General features: G+C 34.3%; 1 protein-coding gene across 3 annotated transcripts in view; it reads left to right on the top strand.

The window, feature by feature from the left end:
• LOC144240513 (ephrin type-A receptor 6) overlaps positions 1 to 19,110 on the top strand; it is an 877,144-nt gene that overhangs the window by 364,773 nt on the left and 493,261 nt on the right. For all 3 annotated transcript variants that reach the window (XM_077774886.1, XM_077774885.1, XM_077774887.1), the window contains exon 5: positions 17,468 to 17,623. In XM_077774886.1, coding sequence (XP_077631012.1) covers positions 17,468 to 17,623 — 156 coding nt within the window. The remainder of the gene's footprint in view (positions 1 to 17,467; positions 17,624 to 19,110) is intronic.

Below are 19,110 nucleotides of genomic sequence, written 5' to 3'. Positions count from 1 at the left end.
TGGCTTGGTCGGTTGAGCCTCCGACTTTCGCTTAGGTCGTGATCTCGCGGTTCGTGGGTTCGAGCCCCGCGTCGGGCTCTGTGCTGACTGCCAGCTCAGAGCCTGGAGCCTGTTTCAGTCTGTGACTCCCTCTCTCTCTGACCCTGCCCTGCTCACGCTGTCTCTCTCTCTCTCCTAGAAATAAAATAAAAATTAAAAAAAAATAAAATGGTAATAGAAATATGATAAAATGACTAATGTCCAGTAACACCATTAGATGTTATTCAACATAAAAACATTATGACACTGACTACAAAGTAAAACTGTGAAAGTATATTATGAAATTCAAGCCCTACAGTTTTACTGTGCAGGGGTACTTATTGTAGAACTACATTAGAAACACCCATTAATACCCCAATGTTCATAGCAGCACTCTCCACAATAGCTAAAACATGGAAAGAACCTAAGTGTCCATCAACAGACGAATGGATCAAGAAGATGTGGTTTATCTATACCATGGAATACTACATGGCAATGAGAAACAATGAAATCTGGCCATGTGTAGCAACATGGATGGACCTTGAGGGTGTTATGCTGAGCGAAATAAGTCAGGCAGAGAAGGACAAATATCATATGTTTGCACATATAGGAGGATTAGGAGGAACTTGACGGAGGAACAAGGGGGAGAAGAAGGGCGGAAATGGTGGGGGAAAGGGAGAGAGGCAAACCATGAGAGACTCTTGAATGCTGACAAAAACTGAGGACTGATGGATGTGGGGGGGAGGGGGGATGGGCATGGAGGAGGACACTTGTGGGGATGAGCACTGGGTGTTATGTGGAAACTAATTTGACAATAAACTATTTGTTAAAAAATTAATTAATTAATTTAAAAAATTAAAAATCCTATTATTCAGAAAAAGAATTAGCTGATTTTAATATTCATAACTCAGAAAAACTTTTATTTTTTTCTTAGAAAAGCTCTTATAAAGCTGAATTTAAAAACATTCTAAAACAAAACAAAAACAAAAACTACTGAAACATATCTACAAAAATGCAGAGCAAAATAAAAAATAATAAATTTTAAAATTATTTCTCACTAATATCCTGTAATCAACACTATATCCAACATTTTATTGGATTCCCGAGCCATTACAGTAGGACAAAAAAGGAAATAAAGTATACACAGCATTGAAAGAAACAAAACTGTTTTGCTCTTCACAGGCAGAAAATCAAAAAAAAAAAAAAAGAAAAGAAACACCCATTAATATTTCAACTAATGGTATAAGTAATTGTTTCAAGCTTCTATGGAAAATAGGAAGATATTATCTGAATATTTACTAATGTAGAAGATGAATTCAATGAAAAAGTTTATAAATTTTAAATCATACTGTAGTACTTTATCTTTACAGTTTTTAAGAGGAGAAAGTGGTGAATATTTTGAGTATCTACTCTGTCAAGCTTTATTCTATAATATCCTCATATAATTTTGACTAATAAGTATATTAAGTATATATAAAGTAATCAGTGTAGCTTATATTTGAGCTTTTGCTATATATGCAGTTTGTCCCAGTGCAGTAGCATATACAAAAACCTCTTAAGTTATTTACAACATAGTTCTGTTATGAAATAAGAAATAACAGATGTCAAAATGTGGAATGCAGATGATAATCACAGGGTAGGTTACTTAGGAAGTGATAAATATGTGTAAGTATTGCCAGAATATCTTCATGTATGTTTATATATCTGCCTATATACATATATAGGCATATGTGCATGTTTGTGTATATACATGAACATTCACATAACGACAAGGTATTGTCCCTAAAAAAGTTTGGGTTAAAGAATCAGAGAGGCCCTGTTTGAAATACTGGCTTTCTCATATAACCTTGAGCAACCGTTAAAGCCTTCATCTCCTCATTTGTAAGATGAAAATGTTAATACCGTCATCCTTGAATTTTTATAAGACTTAAATAGAATGATGTTTGTTAAACACAAATTTATAGTCTACAAGTTGTGATTATTATATCAATTATCAAGATGCTTAGTAACTCTATAAAAAGAAAATGTATGCTTTTCTAGTTAGCAAAATGTTTATAGTGTATAATTCAACAATTTTTACATTAGTTTTCTGCAGTATTCAGCTACAGAAATGCCACAAATATATGACAGTGGGAAATTCACAACTGTCAGATTGTTGCTAAGCCAGCAGAAGATATGTTCGTCAAACTTTACTGAGGTGTCAGAGTACTTGAGACATAGAGTAGTGATGGGTGAGTTTGCTTAGAATGTTGAAATCATGTATGCATACAAGCCATTTTATTATGCATCTATATTTTAATTCTGGGTTGATAGATAAAATGTCTCGCTTATTTTTTTCATAATATGAAGCTGTCACAAAAGAATTTTATGATAAAAGTTGTGAAATACATTTTTGTTTCGAACAGTCTGAATAAAGCCGTACTTGTTTTGCTTCTTACTAAAAAAGATAAGTGTGTATGAAGACATAAAACCATTAGTTAAAACCGCTGTCAATTAGATCCTACATAAGAGTGCTTTTTATTACAACAGTTACTTATAATTCAGACACCATCACCAGTTGTTCTTTAAAAGTTGTGATTCACTCCTTAACTGCCCTAGATTAGGTATGTTCCAGATATAATGAGTAACCGGCATACTCTATGATGAGAACTCAGATTATGGATTAGAAAGGATTTGGCCTTTAACTTTGATTCTCCTACCATATGACCTTAAGCAAGTCTTCCAGTTACTCAGTGTTTCATAAGAAAACATCCCCAAAAGTTACTGCCTTAAAATAACAACTGTGATTTATTTTGCCTATAAATGTGGTATTTTGACAAAGTTTAGCAAAGACAGCTCATCTCTGCTTCATACAGCATTTGCTGAGGTGGTTATACAAGGGCCTGGAGAATCTACATTACAGGTAGCTTAGTTGCCTGGCTGGTAAGATAGTACTGTTGTCAGCTGGGAGCTCAGCCGGAGCTGGGGGCCAAGGGCCTCAATTCTCCACATGGGCCTCTCCATGGCTGCTTGAACTTCCTCTTGGCATGGTGGCTGGTTTTTCTAAATGAAAACATCTCAAAAGGAAGAAACAGCTCTATGACTTTTTATGAGCTAACCTAGGAAGTCATATAGACTCCCCCTAGTCACAGACACATCCAGGTTCAGGAGGTGGGGAACACAGACCTGAATGAACTTTTTGTGGGAAGGGTGTCCACGAGACATTATCAGAAGAGTGGGAGAGTGGGAGGCATTTTGAGGCTGTTTTTGGAAAACACAATCTGCCATAGCAAGTTACTTAATATCAACTTCAGTTTTCTCATTGAAGTAATAATATGCTGGGCACCCTTCTGATCACTTTACACATATTAATTAATTAAATTCTCACAACAACCTCTGAGTTAGGTGCTATCATTTATCACCATTTTCCAGACAAGGAAAATGATGCACAGAAAAGTAAATTGCCTGAAGTGACAGAGTTGATAAAATACAAGAACAGAACTCAAATCTAAGTGATCTTCTTCCAAAGGCCACATTCTTTATTGTCCTTTGTAACTAATTTTTATAAGAATACCTGAAAAGGTGTAGACAAACTGTTTTGCACAGTAATCTGGCTCATTCTGAATGCTCAATAACTATAAATAGTTTTGCCGTAGCTGTTATTACTACTGTATCTTACAGTGAATCATTGGGTATGTTCTCTGTGGGGATGGTTTTTCTTATTCATAAAAGTAAATTTAGACTGGCTTAAGGAATATAAAAGAAAGGAATATTGAAGAAAAAGTTAGAAACTGTCATTACAGTTGGATGTCTAGAAAAAACAGTGAAATAAGAATAAGAATCTCTGATGAAGGAATGAAAAGTTAAATGGCATCTCATTTCAGAATATCTCGAAATACGGTGATTGATGGCAACAAACACATTTTTAAAAGTAGTGCTAAGTAAGGAAGAAGTAGTATTAATAATGTAGGCTTAAGTTTAAGACTAAAATATACCCGGGAGTAACAAATTAATTAAGAATTATATTAGGAGATGGATATTACTGAAATGGTGATCTTTATTTCTAGAAAAAACATGGTTAGCTTTTAATATTGTGCCAGTGTTATTACCAGATTGCTTTCAAACTGGTGATACATGGTAATAAAAATAAAAAATGGTGTCTAATCATAAAAACTGCTAATATAAATCTTATGGTCTTCATACCTCCACCACCTTACTCTCACACAAGAAACATCTTTAGAATTTTGACTGTACATGTCACAAGCCTCAGACTACTAAAGTATTTCTGACTTGATTTTCCAAGTAATGCCCTGTTGTCGACAATTATCCATCTCCTGAAGGAATGTACTTTTTTCAAATCATCTTTATTATAGAAATTATAAGTCTATGAATAAGGAAAATGGTGGAAGATAAAACAAAGATCTAACANTGAATTAGCCTGTGTGTATCTCTTTATTTTATAAGTTACTATGTCACATAGTAAAAAATATATATATATATATTAGTTTCTAGGTTCTTCTTTGCCTAACCAAAAGTTCAAAACCTTATTGCTAGTCTGAGACACAAGTCACTAGTGGTCCTTTGGTTTAGTTCTCAAAGCCTTTGATATGTTAAATAGAATCCCATCTCCACATACAGTTTGGAAGTAAGACCAGGAGTTCATAAACAAGCCTATGGGATTAATGTGTCAAGCCCCTATCTCTCCATGTTCTTCCCAGTACTCTCTGGCTCACTATGGCTCCTAATAAGGTCTCTTGGCTAGAAAGCTGGCTGAATCTTTATTTACTCCACCCTGCTGTGCACTTCTTCAACTGGATATGCACCCAGGACCAAGTGAGATGAGGGCAGAGAGGAAAAAAATGCAGTCAATGGGAGTTGACTCTACCGTCTCTGAACTACAGTTTCAGTGAATGAAGAGGAGCTTCACCCTTCTTAAGAATTTTGGCACCATCACCGCTACCACATGATCACACGAGGGATAGGCAGGAGAGAAGGGAGAAAAGAAAGAGAAGCAGAAAAGGAATAGATTGTCACATTCTCTCCTGAGCATTAGGAGCTGCGTTTCCCACTCCCAGAGCAGGATTGTCCTGGACCTCTGTCTGTGACCTGGTGCCCACTTTTGGTGTTCAGTCCATTCAGTTTAGGCTCCATGTGTTGGGGGAGACAGGAGGGAAGGAAGGGAGAGAAGGATGGTAAACTCATCACCAGCTCGGTAGTACTGCATATTGTGATCCTCTCCAGTATACCTGCTTCTGCTTACTTTTCAGAGTTCTCAAATATCTGTTGGGTATAGTGTGCTCAGATTTTCTACATAAGCAGGAAAAAAAGGACACAGTTTTGCTTATTCCATCCTTTTCCAAACCAAAGCTCCTTTCTCTGATTCTTAAGGATAAAAGTTATGTAACCTACAATACAGTTTTGTAGGTCTGTTGGTTTTTCTATTTGTTTATTCAAGAGAAACCCCACTTTAGAAATTTCTTTGATGGAAGTTAGAAATTAGAATTAGTAACTGGACAATTTTATATACATCATCATGAGGACTTTATGGTAGTCCCCTACAAGGAAAGTTAGATTGAATATTTTGAAGCACAACCTACAGATTTCTTGCTAATAGATTTGTATTTGGTCTTGAGATTTTCCTTGGGTTGTTATTAATAGATTACAGAAGCAAAATATTCATGGTTATTCCCTCTTAGATTTTAGATTTTTGTTTTTGTTTTTTTTTTATTTTTCAGTTCCCCAATCTTTCCTGCCTTCACTGCTTACATGACAGCTAAACTTAATTTTCCTAACAGCAGAACAGCATCTAAGAAAGCAGTGATGATATTGCCTATCCCAGTTAATTAAATTCATGAATTCTGATGTTTTGAGAATTGATACAGATCACATATTTTACTGATAAGTCATTCAGGTTTATCTAAACTTACAGACTATTGAACGCTGATGAGGGAAAGGCAGTCAATTATATTAATATCAGTTTTTGTCACACAGGATGCAATTTAATATTTCATCAAATGGTGAGAACTGCATGGTATGCCAACTAGGATTTCTTGGGGTCCTTTGTCTTAGAGTTCTCTAATAATGATGATAAATTCCTAAAACATATCTAGCAATGTATAGCCTAACCATTCCATTTTTAACATACTATATGTATAGAACAGTTCATAGCGTTTTTTGATTTTGTTTTAGCAGAGACTTGTGTGTATGTTTGTGTGCGTGTGTGTGTGTGAGAGAGAGAGAAAGTACTTTCAAACTGTATTTCAGTATTACCCAGAGACTTCAGTGTTCTAAAGACAATGAAATTGCAAACATTTATAAGGGAAATTGCATTGCAGGGTACATACTTTATTAATATTAGTAGTATTTCAGTTACTATACTCATATAGAATGTGCCTTTAATACATGCTTTTTATAAAAATTATTTTGACCTTATAATATGCATGACATCTCTTATTATTTTAAGCAAACATTTAAAGTTCCTCAAATTATAAACATATTTTTGAAGTAGAAGACTAGTTTTTAACTTAGATTATTTTTATATAATTTTATGAGAATATTTATATATTTTACATTTTATAGACTTACCCGTATCAAATTACATTGTGTTTATTTTTCCAGCACTCTTGCGTTTTTTTTTTTTAATGTTTTATTTATTTCTAGGAGTGAGAGAGAGAGAGAGAGACAGCGTGAGCAGGGGAGGGTCAGAGAGAGAGGGAGTCACAGACTGAAACAGGCTCCAGGCTCTGAGCTGGCAGTCAGCACACAGCCCGACGTGGGGCTCGAACCCACGAACCGCGAGATCATGACCTAAGCGAAAGTCGGACGCTTAACCGACTAAGCCACCCAGGTGCCCCACTCTTGCGTTTTTATAAGTAGGCACATGGAAGCATGTAAACAAATATTTCATAAATAATGGCTTGATTATAATTTGATTATTTTCAACTAAATATATTCCAATTTTATGATTAGAAAATTACTAAAGTATAATCCCATTTGTTAAGCATAGTTGATTGACCATATCAGTTTACTTTCATTCCCTCAGAATACTTCATTAAAATGAGTAAGGGAACACTGAAGTTCTTTAGCAACAAGGACAAAGTGGGGGGGAGTAGAAAATACCTCAGGTGAGAAAGATCAACATGTTAACAAAATAACAAAATTTAAAATCAAACGGAAGAATGATAACTCACTTAGCAATGAACTTAGGTATGCCTGTCTAAAAGGATAGAAGCTACTTTCACTTTGTGCTCTTCTGTTGGGTATACACCTAAGAGTAGAACTGTCAGAAGATATATTTATGTTCATGTATCATACATAATGCCAAACAGTTTCCCAAGGTGGTAGCAACAATTAAAAATCCTTCAACAATGTATGAGAGAGCTCATATTGCTCCATACCCTTACCAACACTTAGTATTGTGTCTTTTTCACCTTAGGCAATCTGGTAGATGGAAGTTGCATTGTACTTAAGGTAAGTTTTTCAAGTATGTCTTTCAGAAACTGACTCGGTGAACTTAGGAGAAAAACATTATAAAACAGAGGAACACGAAGACAATTAGAAAAATAAGAATTCAAAATGATTTAACAGTTTGTTTTTTACTGAAGGCCAAGATATGGTAACATCTGTTGCCTGAAAAAAATAGAAAACACATGTAGGATATATTAAAAAATCATTTTAAGGCAATACATCAAATTATGAAAGACTGTGATCCCTGAGAGATAGGAAATAAAATATATAAAAGAGGAGAGCCCTACAACTGTCCCCATTTAGTGTCTTGAGAATGTTTCCAGGCCATGGTGCAGGGAGGAGGGACTCTGATAGAAGCCAGGAGACTCCTTCTGTGGCTTAAGAAGACAGATCTGAGAGTCCATGTAGACAGAGACAGCTAGATTTCACAAAACAAAGTACGAAAAAGGAGGAGGGTGTTTCCCTAAAAGAGAGTTCCAGAGAGCGCAGACATTCCCATGAGTGTTCACCTGAATTTGCTCATGAGCAAGTAAACCAACAAAGGAGAATAAATGAGATCATAAAAAGCATGCAGTCATTTAAAAAAAAAAAAAAAAGGAAGAAAATGGAACAAAGAACAGATGAGACAAATGGGGAAAATGTAGCAAGATATGCTTAAAACCTAATCATGTCAGTAACTACATTAAATGTAAATACACTAAGCATCTCAATTAAAAGAAAGAAGTTGTCAAATTGGAATAAAAAAGAAAAAGCAAGACTAAGAAAAGTACTACCTGCAGGACAAATACTTTAAATATAAAAATACAGGGGCACCTGGCTGGTTCAGTCAGGAGAACATGTGACTCTTGATCCTCAGGGTTGTAAGTGTGAGACCCACATTGGTATAGAGACTACTTAGTAATAAAACCTTTAAAATAAATAAAATAAATAAATATAAAATGCAAATAGATAAAAATAAAAGGATGTAAGGAAACTTTTGGAGCTGAATGGTTACATTGACTATCTTGATTGTGGTTAAATATTCATAGTTGCGTACATAAGTCAAAACTTACCCAGTTGTTCGCTTTATTTATATTTTCAGGTTTTTTCACATCAATTACACCATAATAAAATTGCCAAAAATAGGATGGTGTGTGTGTAAGGAGGTAAGAAGTCTAAAATTTATGTAACAGTGGAAGTTGAGTTTGGAAAAACAGGTGTGAGCTCAACTCTGTAGCAGTTTAAATGCCAAACTGAGTTTGCACTTTATGGTAGAGACCAGGTGTTAGCACACATGTTCTTTAAAAGACCAGGTGGTATACATTTTAGGCTTTGCAGGCCAAGAGTCAAAATCAATGTTACCATATACCTATGTAATCATTTAAAACTCCATAAGCTATTCTTAGCTCATAAGCTTTAGAAAACCAGTGGCTAGGCCAGACTGGGCAAAGGGCAATGTTTGCCAACTCCTACTCTTTTGACAATAGACAGTAGCATGGTCATCTCTACCATCTAGTAATGTAACTGGTAGTAACTATGACATAGATTTGAGCAAGGAGAAAGCAAAGGCAAGCAGATGAGATGAATGCAGTAGTACAAGAAATGTGGATATACATAATAAGGTTGTAGTATTATGGAAGGTCACTAAAAAATAGAATCATTATAGAATTTCTTTATCCATTCATCTGTTGAAAAGCATGTAAGTTATTTCTGTATCTTGGCTGTTGTGAAAAATGCTGCAGTAAACAGGAGACTGCAGTTATCTTTTTGATACCCTGTTGATAAATACTCAGAAGTGGGATTACTGGACCATATGGTAATTCTCTTAATTTTTTGAGGAACTATACTATTTCCCATAGTGGCTTAAATAATTTATGTTCCCATCAACAATGCAGAAGAATCCCCTTTTCTCCACATACTAACACTTGTTATTTTTTGTCTCTTTGATAATAGCCATCCTAACAAATACGAAGTAATGTCTCATTATGGTTTGATTTGCACTTTTCTGATGGATAGTGATGTTGAGCATCTTTTCATATGTCCATTGGCCATTGGATGTCTTTTTTGGAGAAATGTCTATTCATTTCCTATAGTCATTTTTTAATTCAATTACTTTTTTGTTGTTGAGTTGGATAAATTCTTTATAAATTTTATATATTAACATCTTATCAGATAGCTTACAAATCTATGATCTCATTTCATGGTTTGCCTTTTATTTTGTTGCTTATTTCTTTTGCTGTGAAGAAGCATTTAAGTTTAATGTAGTCCTGTTTGTTGATTTTTGCTTTTATTGCTTCTGCTTTTGTTGTCCTATCCAAAAAATCTTTGCTGAAACCAATGTCAGGGAGCTTTTCCCTATGATTTATTCTAGGAGTTTTATAGTTTCAGGTCTTATATTTAATGTAGTAAATATAAGCTATTCAATAGTTAATTTTTGTGAGTGGTGTGAGATAGGGATCTAATTTCATTCTTCTGTTGTGGTTATCTTGTTTTTCCCATACCATTTATTAAGAAGACTGTCCTTTCCCTATTGCATATTCTTGGTTCCCTTGTCAAAGATTAGTTGACCATATATGAAAGAATTTATCTCTGGTTCCTCTGTTCTGTTCCATTGGTCTGTGTTTCTATTCTTATGCCAGTACCTTACTGCTTCGTTGATTATAGCTTTTGTTATGGTTTGAAATCAGGGAGTGTAATGACTCCAGTTTTGTTTGTTTGTTTGACAATTGCTTTGGTTGTTGGAATGTGTGTGTGTGTGTGTGTGTGTGTGTGTGTCTGTGTGTGTGCTTCCATACAAATTTTAGGAATCTTTTTTCCTGTATCTTTGGAAAATGTCATTAGAATTTTGATAGAGATTGAATATATAGAAGACTTTGGGTAGTATGGATATTAATAATAATTAATTCTTCTGATCCATGATCATGGGATATCTTTTCACCTGTTTGTGTCTTCTTCAGTTTCTTTCATGAAAGTTTTATAATTTTCACTATATAGATCTTTCCCTTATTGGTTACATTTATTCCAATGTATTTCATTTTCTTTATGCTATTATGAATGGAATTGTTATCTTTCTTTTTTATGCACAAAGTCAATATAAATTGGATAGAAAAATGTATACAAAACAACAAATATGACTGTAATATTGTTAATAAATAGCTCTTACAAATTAATAGAAATATCAAACACATGAAGTATTCACATACATTGGAAAATATTCTTATCTGGGGTGGCTTGTTTTTGGAAATGAAGTATTCATTCTCTATAAATAAATAAAAAAGTAATAGAGAAGAAGAAGAAAACAATTTAAAAGTTCTCAAGACATAGGTACTGATATCCCATTTGTAACAGAAATACAAACAAATCTAAAATTGCTAACTGAATTAATATATGTATATAATGATTATTACATTTAGAGTTCTAATAATTTCATAAAATTTTTCAAGCCTCTGTAAAAACTAAATATATACTTGAAGTGTGCTAAGCATTATGGATAGATGGCCATGTCTGGCTTGTGGCAATTACAAGATATTTAGGTGATAAATGTCACAAACTAGTTGTAATCTAATATGATTCAAGCTAAAAGAGAAGTATATGTTGTGTGCCATTGGTGTGTGTTACATAAAGAGAATGTGACTACTTAGAACAAAGGCTTTCTAACATTTTTAACAGCATAATCCTATGTTTTTAAGTGAAATATTATATGAAAACCTTAATATTAAAATGAATAATATTTTAACAATTAAAATGTATTTTTATAAATTCAACATTTTAACATTATTAAGGGAATTTTGAAGTGTATGTGGACATTTCAAACCATAGATAAAGTTGAGAGTGGCCGTACCAATATCCAACTTGTATTTGTATTTTTTGTGATAGGTAAAATATTCAAATTCATGTGGATAATAATTTCAACTGGAAAGATTTTTTGTTTTGTTTTGTTTTGGGGGGGTGTTTTTACAGCCAGCTTATCATTAGAATAATTAATTTTGAGCTGCAGTTGAATCACGTTCTATATCCTTACTCACTTCTTCTATCCCTTATTTATAGTAAAGCAAAAAAAAAAAAACCCTAAATTTATGGTAAGATGAATTACGCTATGATCAGAACATGCACTAAGTAGAAATGTATAAGCTTCTGCAGGAATTTAATTATCGGAATATACACAGTGCAAAAAATATATATATTGAACACCTACTTTATGATAATTACTGTAACCAGCCTGTCCTTGTGGGGTCTACAGCTCTTAAACAAGTAATTGTCATGGTGTTGTTGAAAGGGATAACAGAGGGGTGCCTGGATGTCTCAGTTGGTTAAGCGCCTGACTCTGATATCACCTCAGGTCATGATTTCATGGTTTGTGAGTTTGAGCCTCTCTTGGGGCTTTGTGCTGACAGCATTGATCCTACTTGGGATTATCTCTCTCCTCTTCTCTCTATTCCTCCCCTGCTTATATGTGCACTCCTTTTCTCTCTCTGTCTCTGTCTGTCTGTCTCTCTCTCTCTCCATCTCTCTTTCTCTCAAAAATAAATTTAAAAAAAGAGTTAAGAGGATGGTTAGCCCTCAAGCTGGGAGGGCTTGGACCTGGGCAATTGGAGGTGCCTCAACCCCTCCCCTGTTTGTACTCCATGGTCTTCCTTCTATTCCCACAGTGTGAGCCATTTTCAAGGACTCACCCTTGAGACAGTAAGGTATTATTGAGACCATCTGGATAGTATACAGTGACAACTCATTCAACATCTCTATATAAAATTTTTAGATTCTGGAGGGTGGGTGCAGATAGCTATTTATCTTATAGCTGCCCAAAGGAAGCCTCATGTCAGTTCCCTTGCTTATTAAACCTTCCACATACCAATCTGGAGTGGTCTGTCTCTTTCTTCTGTCTCTCCTTGACTTCTATGCACAAGGTCAGTTTGCAAACCAATAGGTGTACTACTGTTGACAAGTCACAGATACTTGGAGAAACTAAACTAGTCTAGAAAGTCAAGAAGTGGGACCTAAAAGGGGACTAGGAGATAGTAAGATGATGGATCATGAAATGGGATGGAGAAAAGAGATTTTCAACAGAAGAAAAGGCTCGAACAGAAGAAAGATCATGGTAGATTCATAGAAATTAAAGGAGACCTCAGCAATTCATTCATTCATTGAATACTGGTAGAGGGCCAAATAATGCCTGGCACTGTTGTAGGCCCTGGAGATGCACTTCAGTGAAAAAAAAGTCTCTACTCTAACAGAATATACAACTTAATAAAAAAATTAAACATACCATGTGTCAAATGTTAAATTTCTTAGAGACAGGAAAAAGAGTGGAAAGTAATACAAAATACTGTGCAGTAGGATGTAGCCAAAGATGCAGTTTTAAAAAGGGAATCAGGCTTCACAAATATGGTAACATTTTTGCAAAGACCTGATATAAGGGAAGGAGCAAACCTTACAGATAGCAGGGTAAGAGCAAGTGTTAAAGGCCCAGGAGCAGAAGCCTGCTTTCATGCAAGATTCTGCAGGAAGCATGTGTAGTTTGGAGCAGAGTACAGGGAAAGAGTGGGGAGCAAAATCATGCAGTGCCTAGTAGATCACTGCCTGCTGGGTGAGAATAGACTGTAAAAGGGCAAAATCTTAATCAAGGGAGGTGTTAAAGGGAAGTTAGCTTCATTTGATATGGTTGGAGCTGTAGGCAGGGCCAAGCCACAGGTGAATTTATTAATCCAATCCATTTTAAACCTTCACATAAACATGGTGCAAGTCATCAAAGTTTTTCAACAGAGATAAATAATGAAAAGATCTGTGTTCAAAACTGTACTATCCAGTGTGGTAGCTACAAGCCACATGAAGTGACTAGGCAATTGGAATGTGGAATGTGGCTAGTTTGAATTTTTTAAAATATAATTTGTCAAATTGGTTTTCATACAACACCCAGTGTTCATCTCAACAAGTGCCCTTCTCAGTGCCCGTCACCTACTATCCCCTCTTCTCCACCCCCCATCAACCCTCAGTTTGTTCTCTGGTTTTAAGAGTCTCTTATGGTTTGCCTCCCTCCTTCTCTGTAACTTTTTTTTTTCTCCTTTTCCCTTCCCCAATGGTCTTCTGTTAAGTTTCTCAAGATTGTGGCTAGTTTGAATTGAGATGTGCAGTGAATGTAAAATATATTTAATTAATTAGTACAAAAAACCCCAACTAATGTAAAATATTTCAAGAGCTAGATTGTATGTTGAAATGATAATATCCTTGATATATTGTGTTAAATGAAATATATTATTAAAATTAATTTCATCTGTGTCTCTAGTTTTTTAATGTGGCTGCTATAGAATTTAAAATTATGTATATATGTCCTATCTTTTAAAACTATTGGATAGAGCAGGTTTAAAAGATCCCTCTGCTGGGGCACCTGGGTGGGTCAGTTGGTTAAGCGTCATACTTCGGCTCAGGTCATGATTTCACAGTTTCTGAGTTGGAGCCCTATGTCTGGCTCCATGCTGACACCTTGGAGCCTGGAGCCTGCTTCAGATTCTGTGTCTCCCTCTCTCTGCCCCTCCCCCACTCTGTCCATCTGTCTGTCTCTCCCTCTCTCTCAAAACTAAATAAACATTTTTTTAAAAAAAAAAAAAAAGAAGAAGGGGAAGGGGAAGGAGATTCCTCTACTTACAAGTTGAAGTAGGCAAGATTGGGCACTAAGACCAGTTTGCATTCTGGTCTCCAAAATAGTTTGAATATCACTGAGTTATTCTAAGTATTTTAATAGTTGTTTTAAGCATTCTTAAATTCTAAAAGAAGGTGACAAATTAGCTGAAAACACTAAGCAGAAAATTATTTAAATTTTTCTTTTTTAGTTAACCATAAGAAAACACTAAGCATAAGAAATTATTTAAATTTTTGTTTTTTTGTTACCAAAGGAAATAAAGCTAACAATGTTTTGTGGCACAAGATGAAGGTTTTGGCAGGCTGCTTTATATGCTGAACAGTGATTATGGCTGAGATTTGAATAAATGGTAGGGGAAAGAAAACACAATGTTTACAGCTCTTGTCTGTGTGTCTTACAGGTTTTGTATTTGCACATATAATAAGCTTTAGTATAGTCCTATAGTGTTCACATTCCTAATTAATTCATTTTAAAATGGTCTTATTTCAAAAGGCCTTGAAAATAATATTTAAATTATATTCAAAATAATAATTGGAATATGCAGAATGCAAGTTCCCATTTATTTAAAAAATTTTTTTAATTTATTTATTTTTGAGAAAGAGACAAAGACAGAATGCGAGCAGGGGAGGGGCAGACAGAGGAAGACACAGAACTGCCCACAAGTTCCCCATTTAAATTTGCACATTCCTTATAAGTTGCATGGTTTATCAGACTTAACAGATATTGTAATAGATTAGATGAAGATATGAATAAATTTCTAATTGGGTTCAAAGTTTAAAATTATTTGCCAAAGTATTACAAATGCATGTGGTGGAATATATTCAGCTATTTTAAACTGCATAATTAAGTAGAAAATACTTTATTGACAAAATATATATAAGCTGGATTTACTAAATATCTTATAATACATTGTCTTGTTACTACTATATTATAAGATCAAATTTAGAAATTAAATTTTTTTAATTTTTAAAAAATTTTTATTTATTTTTGAGAGAGTAAAATAGTGCAAGCAGGGGAGGGGCAGAGAAAGATGGAGACACAGAATTCGAAGCAGGATCCAGGGTCCAAGTCATCAGCACAGAGCCTGACACAGGGCTGAAACCCACGAACCGCGAGATCATGACCTGAGCTGAAGTCAGATGTTTAAACAACTGAGCCACCTAAGCGCACTAGAAATTAAATATGTTTTAAAGAATATTTTGTTTGTGAAAATGTTAGGGGCTAATTATGTCTTATTTACGTACTCTAAATTTTGACAGAGAAATATTTTGATGATATAGTGTTTTTATTGATTAGTGACAGTATTAATTTATCAGCTAACTAGAGAAGAGACTATGGTTGATATTTATTATATATCACCACTTAGAATTTCATTGATAGTGAATAACCACATTTTTTAATGTTTATTTATTTTTGAGACAGAGAGAAACAGAGCATGAGTTGGCGAGGTGCAGAGAGAGAGGGAGACACAGAATCTGAAGCAGGCTCCAGGCTCTGAGCTGTCAGCACAGAGCCCAACACGAGGCTCGAACCCAGGAGCCTTTAGATCATGACCTGAGCCGAAGTCGGATGCTTAACCGATTGAGCCACCCAGGCATCCCGTGAATAACCAAATTTTAATAGTAATTTTACTCTACAGAATTGATCATTTTACTTCTCTTGAATTACTAGGTGATTTATAAAAAATGTTATTATAAAAGCAAACATTAACTATCAAAAATAATCCATTTACAGCATATGCATGTATGTGTGTACGTGCACATCTTGTGGTTTATGCCCTCCTAAAGGATGGCATACTATACTACTGGTGCACACTGTACTGCTGGTATTGATTGAATTGCAGTCATTTAGATCTGTAGGAACATTCATCAAAATGTACCTAGAAAAAGACAAAGAGTTTTTTAATTGGGACTCATTAAATTTGTCTCAAAAACTTAGATGACATGTTTTCTTTCTCTCCTGAATATATAAGCAGAAGCTTTATCAAGAGATTATTGTAAAGATTTTTATGTATTTCTAAAATGAGCATTTTGTGAAAATTAATTGGATTAAAATAAGTAGTTTCTTTAAAATTTTTAGAAAAACATATTATTCTTCCTTTATTTCACTTAGCATACTAATTTATATGTGTGTATGTATGTGTAAACATTTTAATGTTTAATTTTGAGAGATCACAAGCAGAGGAGGCACAGAGAGAGGGGGACAGAAGATCCAAAGGGATTCTGTGCTGACAGCAGAGAGCCCAGTGAGAGGCTCAAACTCACAAACCACAAGACTGTGTCCTGAGCCTAAGCTAGAGGCTCAACCAACTGAACACCCACGTGCCTCTAACAGTGTTAATTTAGAAAGTGATCAGCAGTGGTTTGTTTGAGATGAAAAACAACTAAGACCACTTCTTCCTCCTTCAGGACCTTGGATATATACCTAGTCTAGGATCCTTTTTTCTAGATCTTCTATTCCTGTGAAAATGTATCCTGTAAATGACAACATGGGTTTAATAAGCAAAGAGAAAATAAGGTCCAATAAAACATTTCATCCTATATCTTCTATAATTTACATTTCATTTTTAGTGATTTTTAAAAAAACTTAGTTATTTGCTTATATTTTCATGGTTCTTGCCATGGATCCTGCTTCGGATTCTGTCTCCATCTTTCTCTGCCCCTCCCCTGCTTGCATATTTTACTCTCTCAAAAGTAGGTAGATAAAATATTAAGTAAATCAAGTATATGTATTAAACATATCTATCTACTTTTGAAATTAATTCAAAATTTTAAATGAATGTATTTCAGTATAACAAACAGAAAAATCACTTGACATAAAAAGTAAAAACAAAGTTAATAAAAATAAAACAATGTTATCAAACTATATGTAGATCTTGCTAAACTCTGAGCATAAGGCCAGCTTTCATTTTGTTAAAAAAATAAAAATCACAAATAGGACAGGTGTTAAGATAACCAGCATATATACCAGCATCACACTGGGACTTTTTCCTCTAGTACTCAGAAAGACTGAAGAAGAAATGGAATGCAAATACATTTTAAACAGTGTGATTCAATGTTATTTAATGCTATCTCCCATAACTACACAAAATAATTTCCCTTAATGCCAGTTTAAGGGCATCCCTACACTCTGGTAGACAATTTATTTTGTATATATTGTGTTTCAGGTATGCTTTTTAAAATTAGCATCCTGAACTAAAATGTGAAGTTACTATTATATTACCAATTTTGAATAACTCATTTCATTAAATGTTACTATATATTGACTCTTCTGTATATGTGTGACCCTGAACTCTGAGATCAAAGTGTGTATAAATTAAAGTATGTTGTACATGTGCAAATAAAAGAACTCTAGAAATAATAACAAAATTTAATTTTCCTGTTTTTACAGCTTGCAGACCAGGATTCTATAAAGCATTTGCTGGGAACACAAAATGTTCTAAATGCCCTCCACACAGTTTAACCTACATGGAAGCAACTTCTGTCTGTCAGTGTGAAAAGGGTTACTTCCGAGCTGAAAAAGACCCGCCTTCCATGGCATGTACCAGTAAGTCTATACACTTTGCATTTGGAAATCCTGTTTTCAACCCTTTTGGTCTCTTTATTCTAAATTGTTTTTAAAAAACAGATACACAAAATCCTGTAGCAACCATGATTTTCGTCTTTGATAGCAATGAAGAAGAAAGTTTCTTTTTCTTCTCAGCAAAAATGCTTTTCATCTGCCTGCAAAGAAAGTGTTTATTCCCGGAATTCACATTGATCCATAACATGCAAATCCTGGCGCTGATCTGAGACCCTGCAGATTTTCTCGAACTGAACTGTAGTCTGTCCTTAGGAAGTTAAAGCAGTTTAAGGCTACCTAAGAAATTATAAGCAAAACTTGTTCTTTGCTTCCCCCTTTTCCATGTTAAGGCACAACAATTTAGGTCCATCAAGTTTATAGTGTGTGTTGGGGAGGGGTAGGACTTTCAGACAGAACTTTAAAAGTCATTGTGCTGTTGTTTTGCAGAAAAGTTCTAGTTTTCCTTGACATTTGTCTTTTAGGGAAAGTATTTTTTATTTTGTCCACATTTCACCTCTCACATTCTCTCCAGTTTTGGGGTTGAAACCAATAGAATATTAAATTTAAATGTGAATGTTATTTTAATGCATGCAACTGAGAGTTTTAAATTATTTGTACTCTTATTATAAAGTATTATAAAATATAGTTTACATTTAAAAAGTAAAAGTGAAGTCTATTAATGCATTGCTAAGCTATGCAAAAGTAAAATGTCACCTCTTAGATAGCTATAAAAGTCTTGTTAAATACATAAATAAGATATTATAGTAAAAATTTGCCCTTCTGTTTGATGAATTTGGTGCCAAACTATTGCTTATCTTATGCAATTCCATAAAAGCAAAAATAGATTAAGAAATATGTAATGTTACTATTTCCTTAGAGACAATGGTGATGTCCCATTTCTTTTCACTGATGCAGTTTGTAGATTTATCTGCATTACTACAGACTTTAATATAAAATATTTTTATAGAACCCATTTAATAAAAATGTAACAATTCATTAGCAGTTGTAAATTTTTCTTTCTGATTGTAAATGCTGAGTGACCATTTTCTTCAGAAAATTGTAGTTCGGGAAATTACTACTTGGCATTTTTTCATTGGAACATATTTTAAGTTAATAAATAGGAAGAGGATAATTCAAAATATATTTTTCTTATCTAATCATGGAAATAGTTTTTAATAGGAAAATCTTGCCATTACTATGCACATGAACCCTCCTTGTATGGTTACTGTATATTATTATACTGTGGAGAGCATACTCCATAGGTTAATGGTGGTTATTTCATATGGGTACAGTACTGTCAGGCAAGTATATCTTAAAACCTGTATCAGAAACTGGGTGGAACTTCCTAGGGGAGTGATAGAGAAGTTTTCTTTTTATTTTCTTAGCAGACCATAAATAGACAATTGACAAATTGAAGGAATAAATTGATTTACATCAATCTAACCCTTCAGTAAGGTAGCAGGGGAGGCTTG

This window comes from Crocuta crocuta, unplaced genomic scaffold, assembly GCF_008692635.1.
Source record: "Crocuta crocuta isolate KB4526 unplaced genomic scaffold, BGI_CrCroc_1.0 scaffold6, whole genome shotgun sequence".
NCBI lineage: Eukaryota > Metazoa > Chordata > Mammalia > Carnivora > Hyaenidae > Crocuta > Crocuta crocuta.
This window is presented reverse-complemented; position numbering and strand designations above follow the sequence as displayed.